The sequence below is a fragment of the Sturnira hondurensis genome, unplaced genomic scaffold (genome assembly GCF_014824575.4).
Source record: "Sturnira hondurensis isolate 20B ecotype Veracruz unplaced genomic scaffold, ASM1482457v3 Scaffold0011378, whole genome shotgun sequence".
Taxonomy (NCBI): domain Eukaryota; kingdom Metazoa; phylum Chordata; class Mammalia; order Chiroptera; family Phyllostomidae; genus Sturnira; species Sturnira hondurensis.
Window position 1 is genome coordinate 4,140,513 of NW_028084009.1, and position 15,043 is coordinate 4,155,555.

General features: G+C 47.9%; 1 protein-coding gene across 2 annotated transcripts in view; it reads left to right on the forward strand.

Annotated features, from left to right (window-relative positions):
- Positions 1 to 15,043, forward strand: part of DOK5 (docking protein 5) — a 123,353-nt gene that overhangs the window by 96,463 nt on the left and 11,847 nt on the right. The window contains exons 6-7 of one of the 2 annotated variants that reach the window (XM_037059941.1): positions 300 to 435; positions 3,668 to 3,730. In XM_037059941.1, coding sequence (XP_036915836.1) covers positions 300 to 435; positions 3,668 to 3,688 — 157 coding nt within the window. In that variant the 3' untranslated portion in view covers positions 3,689 to 3,730. The remainder of the gene's footprint in view (positions 1 to 299; positions 436 to 3,667; positions 3,731 to 15,043) is intronic. The other variant, XM_037059940.1, reaches the window with a different exon arrangement.

Below are 15,043 nucleotides of genomic sequence, written 5' to 3' on the forward strand. Positions count from 1 at the left end.
GTTTTTTTGCTTATCATTTTTCATTAGTGTTTGTGTATCTAACATGTGGCCCAGGACAACTCTTCTTCCAGTGTGGCCCAGAAATGCCAAAAGGTTGGATACCCCTTGGTTCCTGGCCCATATTAATAACCGTTCACTGGAAATTGGACTCTCCTAAACTTTGTTTAGCAAATGGGCGTGCACATCCTCATCTTGTGCAAGAGATTTGGCTCTCATTTCCTGGGGGGTGTACTAGGCTCTTAGCACATGGAACTTCCGCGGGGCAGACTCTCAGACGCTCTTTGTCTTTGCTTTTGCAGGATGTGTGAGACTGGCGAAGGGCTATTTATCTTTCAGACGCGAGATGGGGAGGCCATCTACCAGAAAGTCCACTCTGCTGCCCTGGCCATCGCCGAGCAGCATGAGCGCTTGCTGCAGAGCGTGAAAAATTCCATGGTACGTCCGGCATTTCCTCCCTGGGACCTGGTGGGTACCGTGCCACAGGCAGCCTGGGAATCTGTGTGCTGCCAACCCCAGCCGGCATTATTCAGGCAGGTGCTTCACTCTTGTCCCCCACCGCGGCTTGCTCGGATTAAATGCCACCCTGGGGCGGCCCGAAGGAGCCAATTGCTAACACAGTGACCTCCTTGTCTGCTCTGTGAGTCAGTTACTGTAGGTGTGCGCCTTAATCCTTTTGGGCTCCTGTAACCAATACCGTAGGCCAGATGGCTTATACACCACAGAAACTCATTTCTCATGGGGAGGCTGGGCGTTCCAAGATCAAGGTGTTTTGAGAGTCTATGTCTGAGCAGCCCACTTCTTGGCGGTCTTTTCTCTCTGTCTCACATGAATGAAGGGATGAGGGATTGCTTTGAGGTTTCTTTTATAAGGGCACTGTGCCTTCAGGACCTAATCACATCCCAAGGGCTCCACCTCCTAATACCCTCCACGTCGAGGGGGAGATTTCAGTGTATGAATTTAGGGGGGACATCATCACGGAGTCCAGTATAGGGAGTGTGTTACAGTAATGTTGATTTGGGTGTGCATGGCCCTCTGTGGACAAAACTGTGTGGGTTATCTACCTGAAGATACACATTTGTAGCTGTATCAGAAGTTGTGATTCCCACTGCCAATGGAGGTCAAAGAAAACATGTAAGAGAGAGAAGAGGGGACGCTGGAGTGAAATGTCCAGGGCCTAAGAGCTGACAACTGTGGATATGAGACTCTGGGCTCCATGTAGGGGACCTCTTGATTTTTGTTCCCCAGAGAAGCCAAGGGTTTGAGTCTGCATATAGTGTCTCCCCGTCTGTAACTCTTGGCAATGAATTCTAGTTAAAACCAACAGCAAAACCATCACAACTTGGGGGCCCAAGAAAACGTGTCCTCAGACTCCGCCTTGCCCATAGGCATGCCTGCGCCTCTCTGTTCGATTAACCTTCCTCATCTCCCACACACCAAGACACCACAAACACAGACCCACACAAGGGCCCACAAACGCCCACTTACCCCATCCAAGGCATTGTGTGAGGAACTGTGACTTCTACAGAGAATGATGATTTCCGGCTTTCTTCTTTAAGAAGAAGAAATCCACAAAATTGTAATGGAATGCAGAACAGTTGAGCAATGCAAGTCATGCACCGAGGCTGCGAACACGTGCAGAGAGTTGCCCATCTGGAAGGAAATCTGCAAAACCGAAAGGAGCTGTGTTGGCATGCTAAGATTGAAAATGGATGCTATGAGCATGTGGTGTGGTTGGATTTAAAGAGGGGGAAAGCACGCTGGTTATTCATGTGATCCGTCCCAAAGCAGCCCTAGATTATTCCCCAATGACCTGTGCAATGACACAGCCCAATGACCTGTGCATGCCCAGCTCTGGGGTTTTAGAGCAGGAATCAGCAAAACTTTCTGCGGAGGGCCAGAGAGTAGAGGCTGTAGGCTTTGTGGACAAAGATGGTCTCTTGCAACTCAACAGGTAAGGCAACCATAGGTCAGATGGCACCAAATGGATGTGGCCATGTTCCAAAGAAAAGTTTTATTCAAATTTCATGCGGTGTTCACAATTAGTGAAAAATTTTTATTTCCCTTCCCAATTATTTAAAAATATTCTTTTTGAACTAATGCAAGCTTGGTATTCATTGCCCCACGGGCTTACCAATTCTGGATATTGCAATAGAGATAGGTAAATGGGTGGGTGGACAGCTAGTTGGCTGACTGGATGGATGGATGGATATTCGCTAGCTAGCTGTGAAGTTGACTTCAAGTCACTTTGAATTTACGAGGCAACATGTAATTGCATTAAGGTTGCGTAGCTACCCATTAGATGCCTTCAAACATCTGAGATTTTTCAGAGGTTCCTTATTTGTGAAGCCATCAATTAGCATAAATTGTGTGCTTAAAAGGCAGGTTCTGCCTGCACGTGTTTTCCACTTACAACCTTCTCATTACTTCCACTAAAAATTAATCAGAATTATGAGTAATTTGTTCAGACCATCCCCTTGCAGATTTAACTGGAAAATAATGTTGTTTGCTCTTCATTTAGCTGTATGCTAAATGAGTTCTATAAAATGAATGCCATTTTAAAGCAACGGCAGCCCCTGTGAGATGGAAATGAGTTAGCTTCCAAATGGATCTGGGTCTCGAGGCAGTTAACCCGGGGGGTTGTGGAACGCTTCAAAGGAATGTACCTGAATCAATTTCTGAGTGGGGGGAGAAAAAAGAGGACATGCTAAAATTGAGCAAATGACAACAACGAAACTGGCCACCCTCCCTGGGTTACAGTTTTGAGATTTCTGGGTACTGGAAATGGATCCACACAGATGTGGCTGTATTCCTAACTAGGAGTTGCCCGTAGGCCACTGTTGGCTTGCCTCTCTGACTGTCAAGGTCATTAATGGAGAAAGACGGTGGAGGGTGAACCTCTGGGCTTTGCCTCGTGATTAGGAAGCCCTGACCTGAGCTGACTTCATCTACAGACAGAATCCTTCACTGTGGGACCCACGCCAGTTTCAAGTTGTAGCCATGAATGAGTTGGTTTGGGTCATGCACTTGTGACCTTGCATCCCAGAGGTCACAGAGAGGAGGCTCATGGGATGGGCAATAATAACAGCAAGCATTATTATTGTGGTCAGCTGAGTAACGCCCCCAACAATGTCCACGTGGTAATCCTGGAGCCCGTGACTGGTACAGATGGGGAGGTGTTCTACACAGACTCAAGTCCGTGGCTTCTCTGGAAAAAAATCAAGAGTAATTCCTACCTGGAGCCCACAGTCTCAGGTCAACAATGGTGGGGCGTTCGGCTTTGGACACAGCCCTGTCATGTCTGTGGATTAAAAGTAAGTCACAAGCCCTCGCCACAGTCAGAGAAGGGGACCACAGAGGGCATGGCCACCGGGATGAGGAGGTCACAGGGCCATCTAACTGTCTTCACACACGCAGTCTTCTGGAATCATATTTAGTTAGTGCTTTGATATTATCTTTTCGATACTTTTCCTACTTTATAGTGTTTCACTAATACGACCATGTATTTATTGAGCACTTGCCATATGCCAGGCTGTTTGGTAATAGTCGCCTGTACGATTTATCAAGCTTCCTACAATATGCCAGACACTGTCCTCGCTTGTTCTCTGGTGACCACAGTATCTCTGTGAGCTGGGCTCGTTCCTCTATTCTCCTTCATTTGTTCATTCAGAACCATTCACAGAGGACATAAGAGGCTCTGTTACGTGCTGTGGGATAGCTTGGTGATGGACAGGTGAGGTCCATACTCCCCTGGAGCTTACAATCCAAGAAACTATTATCATGGCCCTTGACCTGAAAAGGGTGCCTGTGCCTGCCCCTGTCATGTAGATGAAGCAACATGCTCAGAGTGGCTGAGTCACCCGCCTGCAGCTGTAGAGCTGGTCACTGTCAGAGGCAGGAATGCAGGGTCGCTGTCGCTGGTCCCTAAGCCTCTACCTGTGGCCAGAATGCCTCAGCCCCAGGAGAGCTGTATCCCCACTGCGAACGGTCTCAGTGTTTCCAAGTTACCGGAAAATCTTTCAGAAATATCAACTTAGAGTATATCTTTAAAAAGTCACTGCTCCAGGAAATCCTATTCCTTTGGGTAGTTTTGGCACCAGAAAGCAAGCTCATGATTCTCCCCTACCTTTTTGCTTTTGAAACTCAGTGCATTACTATTATTTGCTTGGGAGGGGATGCTAGACAAGGGTGGGATGGGCCTGGAGGAGGCCTCCCTGTTGAATGAGGTGGACCAGCTGCCAGCTGCCTTGCTGGAGGAGCTGCCCGGAGACAGCAGGGACAGCTCTGGGCTCCCCGGGGCAGCCGCTATTTTTGCCACCTTGGAGATCAGTGTCTATGGCAAAGTCTAATTTTGGAACAAGGAGTGGCGGTGTGTGGGATAGTCCTCATTCCATGACGGGGCCTGTCGTTTTTAGAATTTCTGTAGAGCGAGAGCGACGTGGTGGAGAAGGATTGAGATTTAGCAGCCTCTCTCTGGGGCTGTGGAAGGTGGGGGGATCCCCTGGGGGGGGGGATGTGTCAGCCCCATGGTGACATCTCCCCATCCTCTGGCTGCACACGGGTTTGAGAGTGAAAGCTGAACAATTTTTCATTGTTTTCACGGGGTCACCTTTTTTTGTTGGTTGCTCCATTTGACAGCTTTTCTTCCAAACTTGGTTTTGCAAATCATATTTGCTAATGAATTTGTGGAATTCAAGTGAAAGCCTTCCACAATTCTGGAAATGAAAGTAACTTATACTCAGTCTCATTTAAAAATGCTACACATGGTACAATGTGCTACACAATTTTTTAAATATAGAGGGCATCAAAGAAATCAAAGCATCAGTTTTATTACTATTCAGACACTGAAATAGACTCTTGCATGCTGCAGATATTTGTACACACACACATATATATATTCCCTCTCCTCTTCCCACAAAAAAATGTTTTTAACCTTCTGTTAATGGGCTCTGGTTAATTGGGATTTTTTTCTTTCTCCTTCTTCTTTTTTATATTGCTTAAAGCAATTATCAGCTTTTTCCTTTTCCTCAATTAAGCCCTTTTTATATCCTGGTATATTAATTATCCAAAACCCTTTTAACAAACACCTATCTACTCCTTGCAAAACAATGTGGTAGATCTTATTGAGAATACAAAATAAAGTATATACATCTTTTTGCATCTTTAAAAGAAGCTTAAAATTTAGAGAAGGAGACATGATTTATATTCCTCAAATCATGCCACAATATAGTCCTGTAAATTCAATTTGTACCATCTCTTTGGAGGGCAACTTGTCCTTATTTATCAAAATTAAATGTATACTCCTCTCTCTTTACCTGGCAACAGTTCGTCTGGGAATTTACTCTGGAGATACGCGAGCAGAAGCCACGATGATGAGAACACGAGTGTTCACGGCAGGCAGGCATCGTGCCTTTGTTCTTACGTTCTGCTGGTTAACAAGTATTAGCTGAGCCCTGCTGCCCAGGAGGGGCTGCGGAATGACTCTGAAGGCAACAAAGTTCCCATTCTTGGGGGGCTGATTTGCCCTAACGGACGTAACTAAAAAAACAGCTGCAGTGTCCTTCAGTAGGGAATAAGTAGATAAATCGAGGCGCACGATGCCACAGGAATCGTAGGAGGCCGTCAGAGAGCTTGAAGAGCCACGCTTGTCGTATCAATGGTGTGTGACGGACAGGAAGGAGCCAGAGGCAGGAGTAGGCAGAGCAGACGCGTTCGCGCAGGCTTTGCAAACAACTTCCGGCGGATGCAGAGGCACCTGCCATGTTGGTTAGCTCTGGGGGGTGGGACGATGGCGTAAAGGTCTGGAAGGGTCTTTTATATGTCACTCTATGTCTTTTTCTTCCATTTCATTTTTTTTAAAGATCATGGCTACGTAATTCTATTTATAGAAACAGAAACAGTAGTTGAATTTCTGGCACATGGCCAACTGAACGGATACCACTGGTGGGGAGAGGAAGGTTTTATGAATGCATAAAAATGCATGATAAGAGAGAATGATTTTTAAAAAATACATGTCATGGAGCCTAAAAGCTTACTCAGTCAAGTTCCAGGGACTAGAAATGGGGTCTCCATTAAGGAGCAAGATCGTCTTGTTGGAGAAGGTAGCCTTAGCTGACTTTTAGGATGAATAAGAGTAAGCCATGTTCTGCTACTGACGGTGATGGTATTTCATATTTACTGAGCACTTCCCATAGGCCGGGCTCGCTGCTGCGCCCTAGACCTGTATTAACTAAGCACTAGACTTGTATTAACTTTTAAGCGTCGACGTGACCCTATTGACGTGGGCACAGCCATCCCGTGTTTACAGGGAAAGTGTTTGAGGTGCGGACACCACGCCAGAAGTGAGGCAGCTGAGCTTTAAATCCAGGCCCCCTGTCCACATTGTGGCCACCCTGCTCTACTCTCTCGGCTAAAATCGAACTAATTGAATTAAGCCACCAAGCACCCCTCCTGAATTCATTAGGCATTGAAAGAGGCTAAGTGGAATTAACCTACATTTAGTAACAGACATTGGAGACAGATGGAACTGTTTATTCTGACACAATCAATACAGATATAACTCGGGCTTCTTAGATTTGCTATGTTTGTTCCTGCCTCTTAGGGGAAAATGTAATTTTCTGCGCATGCCCCTTTCTGTCCCCTATAACAACATAATAACTTGCGACGTGCAGTGGTGACCTGGAATAATCTTTTCACCTGGATATGAAACGCTGCCCTGTCTTGTGCAATTTCCTCCCAGAGCTGTAAGCTCTGGAATATTGCCAAGGTCAACGTCAAGCTGGTGGCTGTGCCTCTACTACAGGAAATGGAAACACGCCGAATGTTGCTCACAGGTTGTAGTCTTGGTTAGAAACTCTAAAACTGGTGGGCATGTTTAAGGTGGTGTCTCCTGAAGCAGGAAATAGATTGAAAGCCTGATGGTGGCAGGACAGCAGGTCTTGACCTGAAGCAAAGGTGTTCACGTGACAGCAGGGAGCGTCTGGTTGGCCAGGGAGCCTCTGATTGGCCAGATGGGCGACGGTGAGCACTACGGTTTTTGCGTCGTCAATCACGGCGGAGAAGATAGAGATGGTGATGGTGAGGCAGACCGAGAGATGCCTGGAATCAGTTCTGTGCCATTTTTAATCTACTTTGAGAAGTCAGGAAATAAGCTATTTACCCATCCCCACCAAGGGCTGGCACATCTTTTCAGAAAAGAGCCAGATGGCGTGTCTTCTAGACTTCATGGCCATGTACGATTGCTGCTGCCGCTCCTTCCTTTCCTCCTTCTCCTCTTTTCTTCTTTTTAACTTTAAAAATGTAAAAATCATTCTTTGTTCTGGGCCATGCAGACGCAGGCCACCAGCACTGGGCCTGGTTTTTAGGCATTAGATACCAATGTGCTTATTTAACCAGCCTGCCCTCCTCCAAGCCGTGTGATTCACTTTTTCTCGTAGGAGTTTGCCAAAGGCCAAGTGTCCATTTCTAAAGACATGTGGCATGAGCAAGTTGGGGGTCGGTTAGGTAGTTTGGTGAGCACAGTGAGCAAGAAGAGTGGAGCCAGAATGCCCATGGCTGTTCCCTTCCAATGCCCAAACAAGGCCCCGCTGTAGGGTGGGCGAGTCAGCTTAGAAGTGTGGGCAGCTGGCCCTGAGGACCGGGGTCTCAGTGTGCAGGTGGGAAGAGGGTTTCCTCCACAAGGGGGCACCAGAGTTGCCAGAAGCAAAGGGAGCAGTGATTTTGTTTAATGCCTGTGACTGGGAATTCAGATGGCTCTGAATAAGCACATGCAAATCACTTTCGTTCCCCATGAAAATAAGCGTTTGCGTGCATCTGGTGCTCCGCAAAACGCCGCCCTTGGAAACTCGGCCCCAGACGGCTGATCTCACGATCCGCCTGCTGCATCGAGGCCACGACCACAGCGGGGGCATCGTGTTAGCCAGAGCTCTCCACCACCGTCTCTGAGGCAATTTCCCCAGCGGGAAGCAACCTTTCTCTCTTGTCCTCCTCCCCACCCACCCCGCCCCCCCCGAAGTTTAAGAAGTAAGCCTGCATGCGTGCGCGTGCACGCACTCTCACTCTCTTTCCTGTCCTCTACAGTGCAGTGCTGTTCTGTGGTATCTCGGTAACATTTTGATGGTAACAATACCCATTGCTCTCCCAGCACATGTCAGATGGGGGAGAGGAGTTGGAGAGAGTAGACAGCTCACTGGGTGTTTCATGCCAAATGTGTGTCAGCGCTGGGGTCAGGATCAGGCACCATGAGAATGGGTGTCAGTGGGAAGCCAGGAGTGAGCTCGCTGGGCAGGTAGTTCATTTCCACTGGAGAGAAGGCCCTGGGGCTATAAGGCCTGGAGCCTGGTCGAATTCCTGCACAGTTCTGTTTCTCAGGGTGCCAGGGGGTGGTGGTGTTCCTGTCTCCTTACATCCTAGACGGTTGGCCAGTTGTTGTTTCTCTAAGCTTTGGAAATAAAATCTGACTGCCTTTTATCATGACAAATAGGATAGGAGCCCATCTTTAAGGTCTTCGTAACACCTTCATAACATTCTAGGAAAAACACACAAGATTGTGACATGAACTTGAAGTTGGGGAGTCAGCAGCCAGATCTGAAGTCCTGGCTGGGCACTTGTACCAGCTCAGAGGCCTTGGGCAAATCTCTTCGCCACCCTTGGTATTCATCTCCCCTCCGTACAGGGGGTTATATCGGTACCTGCTGTGTCAGGTGGGGTAAAATAACTCATTTCTTGACAATGTGCCAGCATCTGCTAAATACAAATCAACCGGAACGGTCATCGTCATGGACTTAATGATCTGCTCATTCAGTCAATCCAGTCACTTCAACGATCACCGAGCCATTCAGCCCCCCTTTTATAAAGTGCCTACTATGTGCCAAGAGTCCTGCGGGGTGTGAGGTCTGTGAGCACGTGCTATGGCATTTTCTCCCCCTTTGCCTAGCTGAAGGCCCGCCCATTTGTTGTGGAGGGAGTAGCATTGTGGAGGCAGAAGCCGCGGTGACCGAAGCTGGGCTTTGCACCAGTGCTCTGGCCATTCCCTGTGGAATCCTGGGGTGTAGGGGAGCTAAGTTTGACTCATTTCTAGGTTTTCTGTCCCGGGCAGAGCGCATGGCTTATAGACGAGGCCCAGAGTGCCTCGTCTATAAATGGATAGAATGAATGGATAAATGCATTGAAGAACACCGAGTACAGAATTCATTGAAAGAGGGAGAGGCAAGGCCGGGGCGCTAGGGAGCCTGGAGGCAGGACACCTCGTTAGGGGACTGAGTCTAACGGAGGGAGAATTGAAGTTGGAACGGCTGTTCCATCTGGCCCTGCACTGAGAGTCTGCACGCTTTATTTAGTTTAATTTTCATAACTGTCCTTGGAGGTGGGGATAGGTGTTTGAGTCCCGTTTCATTTATTTTGACATAAACACATGTACTGTAAAATTTAACCGACTGTAAAAATGTGACCACATCTCTGACGATTAGTGCGGTATTTTTTCTTTTCATTATTTGTTTGCGTGCATGTCTTTGCCCTCATTTCCCCTCTTCAGCAAGTCCTGGATCGTATCAAGAAGTTTGTACCGATCTTTCCACATTGTCCTCTGCATCCACACAACCCTGTGTAGAAATCCGCCTCCATACACACACACACACACAGACAGACAGACAGACACGTCCGCACGATGTGTATTTGCGGGTCACTGCTGGTTTTACAAAAGTCTGACCGTATTACACACTTTAAAGACCACCCGCCTGGTTTTCTTATTCAGTAGTCAGTATCCCGTGGAAATAGTTGGAAGTCAAGTGGTACCCAGGTCTGATTCAAGGGCTGATGAACTACAGACCACAGGCAAAATTGAGCCTGCCCCTGTTTTTCTGAGTCAAGTTTTCCAGGCACACAGATACACAGATATATGTTGTTATGGCCACTTTTACATCAAAGCAAAGGGGTATGAGTTGGCTGTGGAGCTGTTTCCTACCTGGGCCTTGACCTTGGTCCTTGACCTTGGTTGGCCACCCTTGGTCCTGTTCATTCCTTCTAGTGGCTGCGTGGCGTTTCAGGGTGTCGATGGAACATTAATTTATTAAGCCTGTCTACAGGAATATCAGATTTTCTTGCCACTAATAAACAATACTGCAAATAGCATGTAAACATGCCTTTACATCTGCTTATTTAACTGACTTCCTGAACTTTATTCACCCGAGTTTCTAAAAACTTTATGTAACTGGATTGTCTACATGCAGGAGTAGAATTGCTGAATCAAAGGGCGTAAATAATTTTTTAAAAATTTACATGTGTGTCACGACATTGCCTTCCAAAATGCTGGAATACTTTTTAGTTTGTTGACAGTGTTATTAGGTCCATTTCATAGAGGGGGAAACTGAGGCTCGGTGGCTCAGGGTTAGTAAGTGAAGAGTCAGTACAGGAACAAAAGGCCCAGAACTTGTGCTCCATGGGAATTGAAAGGAAGGAGCACGCTGGGGGCCTGGTGGTAGGACACAGGGCAAAGAGGGCCAGGGCGGGGTGACAGGGCCAGGGAACGGGACAGGAACACGAAGGGACCTTGGCTCTCTACCTTCAGTGAGTACCAAAGTCATAGGTCGCTGGGCCCCACCTCCAGCGTCCCAGAGTCTGGGGTGGGGCCTTGGAATTTGCATTTCCAACTGGTCCTTGGGGGAACCTGATGTCACTTGTGCAGGAATCACCCTTGGAGGACCGTGGCTCCACAGTGACTCTGAGAATCTGGCTCCTTGGTCTCCAGAAGAAATGGGGCAGGAGCTAGAGAGGGCGTGGCACAGGACTGTGCATCTCGATGCCCTGCCTGCACAGGAAAAGTCACGGCCAGACTTACACCCCTCGCTCGGCGAGTGCACCGCTGTGCCAGAACAGAAACCCGTTATCGTATATTACGCGGGCCACCAAGCAGTCTCTTTACGTGTATCCATCCGCAGGTCTGTTCACAGGACTTCCCAGGGGAGCGGGAACCTATGCTAACTCCAGGGGATGGTGCCTGCTGGGTCGAAGGAGGAGAGGTGGGCACAGAGTCGCCGAGCTGACCTCTGTGCCCCCTGAGACTGGCCTACCTCTTCTCGGGAACAGCGTGGTGGCCCCATGGTGATTCCAGCGCTCGTTCCGCGTCGTCAGCGGGGCCGTGCAGGAGGCATTGGTTCCTGCCACGGAGAGCAGCAATGAGCATTTTGAGCAGTTTGTATTGATTGAACGAGACTGCTTCATCAAACAGAAGAACCCCCCAAAATGCAATGGGTGTAGTTATCGCCATAAATTCCTCTCAGCCCCCAGCCAGACAAGATGCATTTGCTAGAACTTTGCAAGGGTGTTTGATACACTTCAGAAGTATAGGTTTATTTGTCAGGTTGCAGAAAAAGATTGTGTGTTCCACAAACACATGCTCAATTTTTGTCTTTTTATGTCTTTCTAGAAGTTACCGTCTATGACTGCTGTTCTCTTTTATGGGAGACATTTGGTCTGGATTTTGTGAAAATAAACCTACAATTTTAAGATTCAGTTCAAAACATATTTACTATTCATGAGCTATTTGGAATTCTTCTCTCTGGTTAGACACTTGAAATTATGTTTAAGCTTCATGGAAAACTCATTGCTAGTCTGCTTTGAGCTTCCCCTGGTTTTCCCTTTCGGTCACAGTTATAAATGTCATTTGGAGAAGCCTGTTGGAGTTGGGTCTGGGGCGGGGGACCCGAAAGACCGCAGTGTGTGAGAAAAGGTGAGATGCTGACTGTGCTCCTGAAAGGGTCTCGGGGCAGCTGCTTCAGAAAGACTGGGGGTGGGGCAAGGGGACCAGTGAGAAGACAAGTCGAGGATGTCTCAGTCACGCAGCATCTAGTTGGCCTCGAGTGATGTGGGCCAGGGTGGTGGTGGGGGAGGTGGTAGGAACCGCCGGACTTTGGGTACATTTTGAAGGCGGGAGACACAGAATCTGCCAATGAGCGAGCTCTTTTGTAGGTCAGAGAGTAAATAAACTAGGTGGCCTCAGCGTTGTTTTCCTTTCTTCTTCTTTAAACAGAGCAACAGGTAGAATGGAAGAACCGTCTGCATAGAAGGAGGAGAGGCTGGGGGACTGCAGGGTGAGAAGCAGTAGGTCGGTTTTGTACACACGGGATGAGAGACGTCCACCAGGCATCGGGGTGGGGGTGGGAAGTGGGTTGTTGAGTGCATGTGTCTGAGGTTTCAGGGAGAAGCTGGAGTTGCAGATACGCACTCGGGAGCCGGCAGAGGGGGCAAGATGGCACTTAAACCCATCCAGTGGGGTGCTCAACATGCCAGGAAGTGATCGCAGCCCCTTGATTTTAGAATTAAGACCTACCTTTTTCTTTTGAATGTCTGCAGATCAGTCTGTGGCACAGATGCACAGTAAGTGGAAGCAAGACCACTTTGCTTAAAACAAAAATGAAATCGCCCAAGCCTCCCTCGTCCGACGCAGCAGCCTTTAAACCTAGTTTCTGAGTCAGCCTGAAAGACAACACGACACACAAATCTACCCGATCTTTCAAAAACCGGTGTTCGGGGTAATGGTTGACAGAGTGGGTCCCGGAATAAAAACGGTGGTTAGCTGAGGGGGGGAAATATGATGAAGGAGATGGGGTAAGGATGTCATTCTGTGATCTCACCTGGTCAATAATAAATGACGAGGGAAATGAATGAAAAAAAGTGTGGTATAGCCAAAGGACAGTCTGGGGTGCAGACATGAACGTGACGGGGGTGAAGAGGGCAGGACTTGGGAAGATGAAGATACGTGTGGAATCTATTAGATGAAAAAGAGACCATCACGCAGTTTGTGTTAAATACGTGATGTACATGCACATCTTTGAAGAAAGACTGGAAGGATCTATAGTCACGTGTTAACAGTTATCTTTGCTTCTTTGTTTTCTCTGGGTGGTGGATATAGGGCTTATTTCAAATCTGCCTTACGCTTTTTTCTGTGTTTCCTGAACATAACAAAAAGATATCAATACGAAGGAAGAAGGAATATACTTTATTAGACGTCTTAAAAATGGGTCATGTCACACAAATGTGGGCCTCCCCCACCCCCATCCTTTTAGGTGTCAGGCAAAATACCACCAGATCCAAAGAGAGAGCTGCCTTGGAGAAACTAAACTCCCCACGGAGGGAGGGGGGCTTTGGTCCGGGGGTACCCTGGAGTACCTAGGATTTTCTTCTGTTTCTACAGTCGTTCCAGGCTGAGAGTAAGAGTTTCATTCATGCCTATTCATTGAACTTATCACATACTGACTGGAGCCAGGTGGTTCAATATATTCTCTAAGTAGATTTTTTTAAATTTGATTTCATGTATGGAATATTTTTTGTCGTTGCTTGAAGACTTGTTAAAACTTCTGTCAACAAGCCAGAAGCACAGTCCAACATCAAATATTTCGGTCTGTTCAGAAGCTCTTGCTAATGACAGTATTTATTCCGATTGACACAGGGCTAATTATAAATATTGCTGATGTTTATGGGGTCCCACTGTGAGTCATGTATGGTTTTGGAATCAGTTGCCAATTAGGAATTGTTTTCTCTCTCCTTTTCTCATTGTCAAGATATTAAGGAGTAAAGGAGGTTAAATAACTAGTCTAGAGTCGTACAATTATTAGTGGCAGATCGCAAACCTCAACCCAATTCTTGGCCAAGTTCAAGCTCTTCTTACCACAGTAGGGAACTTCATTCCCAGAACAGTCGATCCAAAGGTGATGAGTAACATGGGACAGTGGTTCTCAAAGTGGGGTCCCTGGGTCAGTCAGACTGGAATCACCTGGAAACTTGGCAGGAATACAAAATCCCAGCCCCCGGCCCCAGAGCAGGGGTAGGGCCCAGGACTCTGCATTGTCATGAGCCCTCCAGGTGGTTTCTGTGCTTGCTAAGGTTGAAGAACCACCAACTCAGGGTCCAGAAAGCATAGGGACATTCTCCGGTATTATCTGCAGAGGAGAATCAGTGGGCAGGCCCTGTGGACGTAGTTCAGGAAGCCGAGTGGAGGGTGTCAATGAAATCGGAGGCTCGTGTGAATGAGATCACTGTGTTCGCAGTAGGAGCACGGACACATTGAGATGGTGATTTCTTTGGAACCCCGTTTGACGGTTTCTCTCTTGGACTGAATTGTCCCATCCAACTCACCTTGGCCCTCATTTTGTGCTTGAAATAGCCAGGGGAAGTGCATTTGCCTATGCAAAGTCGCTACAGCAGAGGCCCCACTTTAGCAGCCTGGTGGAAGTTTGGGTCTGCGGAGGATGGAGTTAGGTCTTGAGGTATCACCCTCCCATTGGGGTGACGGAAGCTCGTTTCTGAATGGATCCAGACCTGAGTTGCAAACAGGCCATACGGTGCTCACAACTGACTGTGGCTGCAAACAATTCCACCCTGTCGTGCTGCTCAATTTCCAAACACACCATTCTCTGCTGTAGAAACAGTTGGATTCCAGAGAAGGACCACGTGGCGTGGCATTGCAGCTGCGACTCCAGGCACTGCGCAACCCTTGTCTCAGACTCCCCGTGTCAGCCAATCCTGGTGTAGAGTACAGAAACCGTCAGCCAATCCTGGTGTAGAGTACAGAAACCGTCAGCCAATCCCGATGCAGAGTACAGAAACCGTCAGCCAATCCCGAGTATAGGAACCGAGAGAGCACGTGGCTCTGGGGAGGATGTCTGGTTTTCCATCCAGCACAGAGAAGCTGTGCACAGCGCCCCTGAGAACTTTTCTCTCTCAAGAGGGTGGGTGGATGGGTCCCACGTGCCTGCCATTCTCAGGGGAGGGACTTGGCGATCCGCGTTCCCCTCCCTGTGGGTGCTGGGAGGTGTGACAAAGGATCTGTCCGTGTCGTTGGCAGTGATGGTGACAGGGGGCCATGCTTGGGTCATTGGTCACTCACGTTTAAACGTTACTTCCCCTGGGACTGGGAGCCACCCACTAACTCATATTATGTCATGCTTTTTAAAAAATCCTTTGCACAGCACATGCTGCTATCTGATTTTATATTTATGGTGACAATTTTATGGAGATAATTTCACTTAACATACAGCGCGCCCTTTAAACC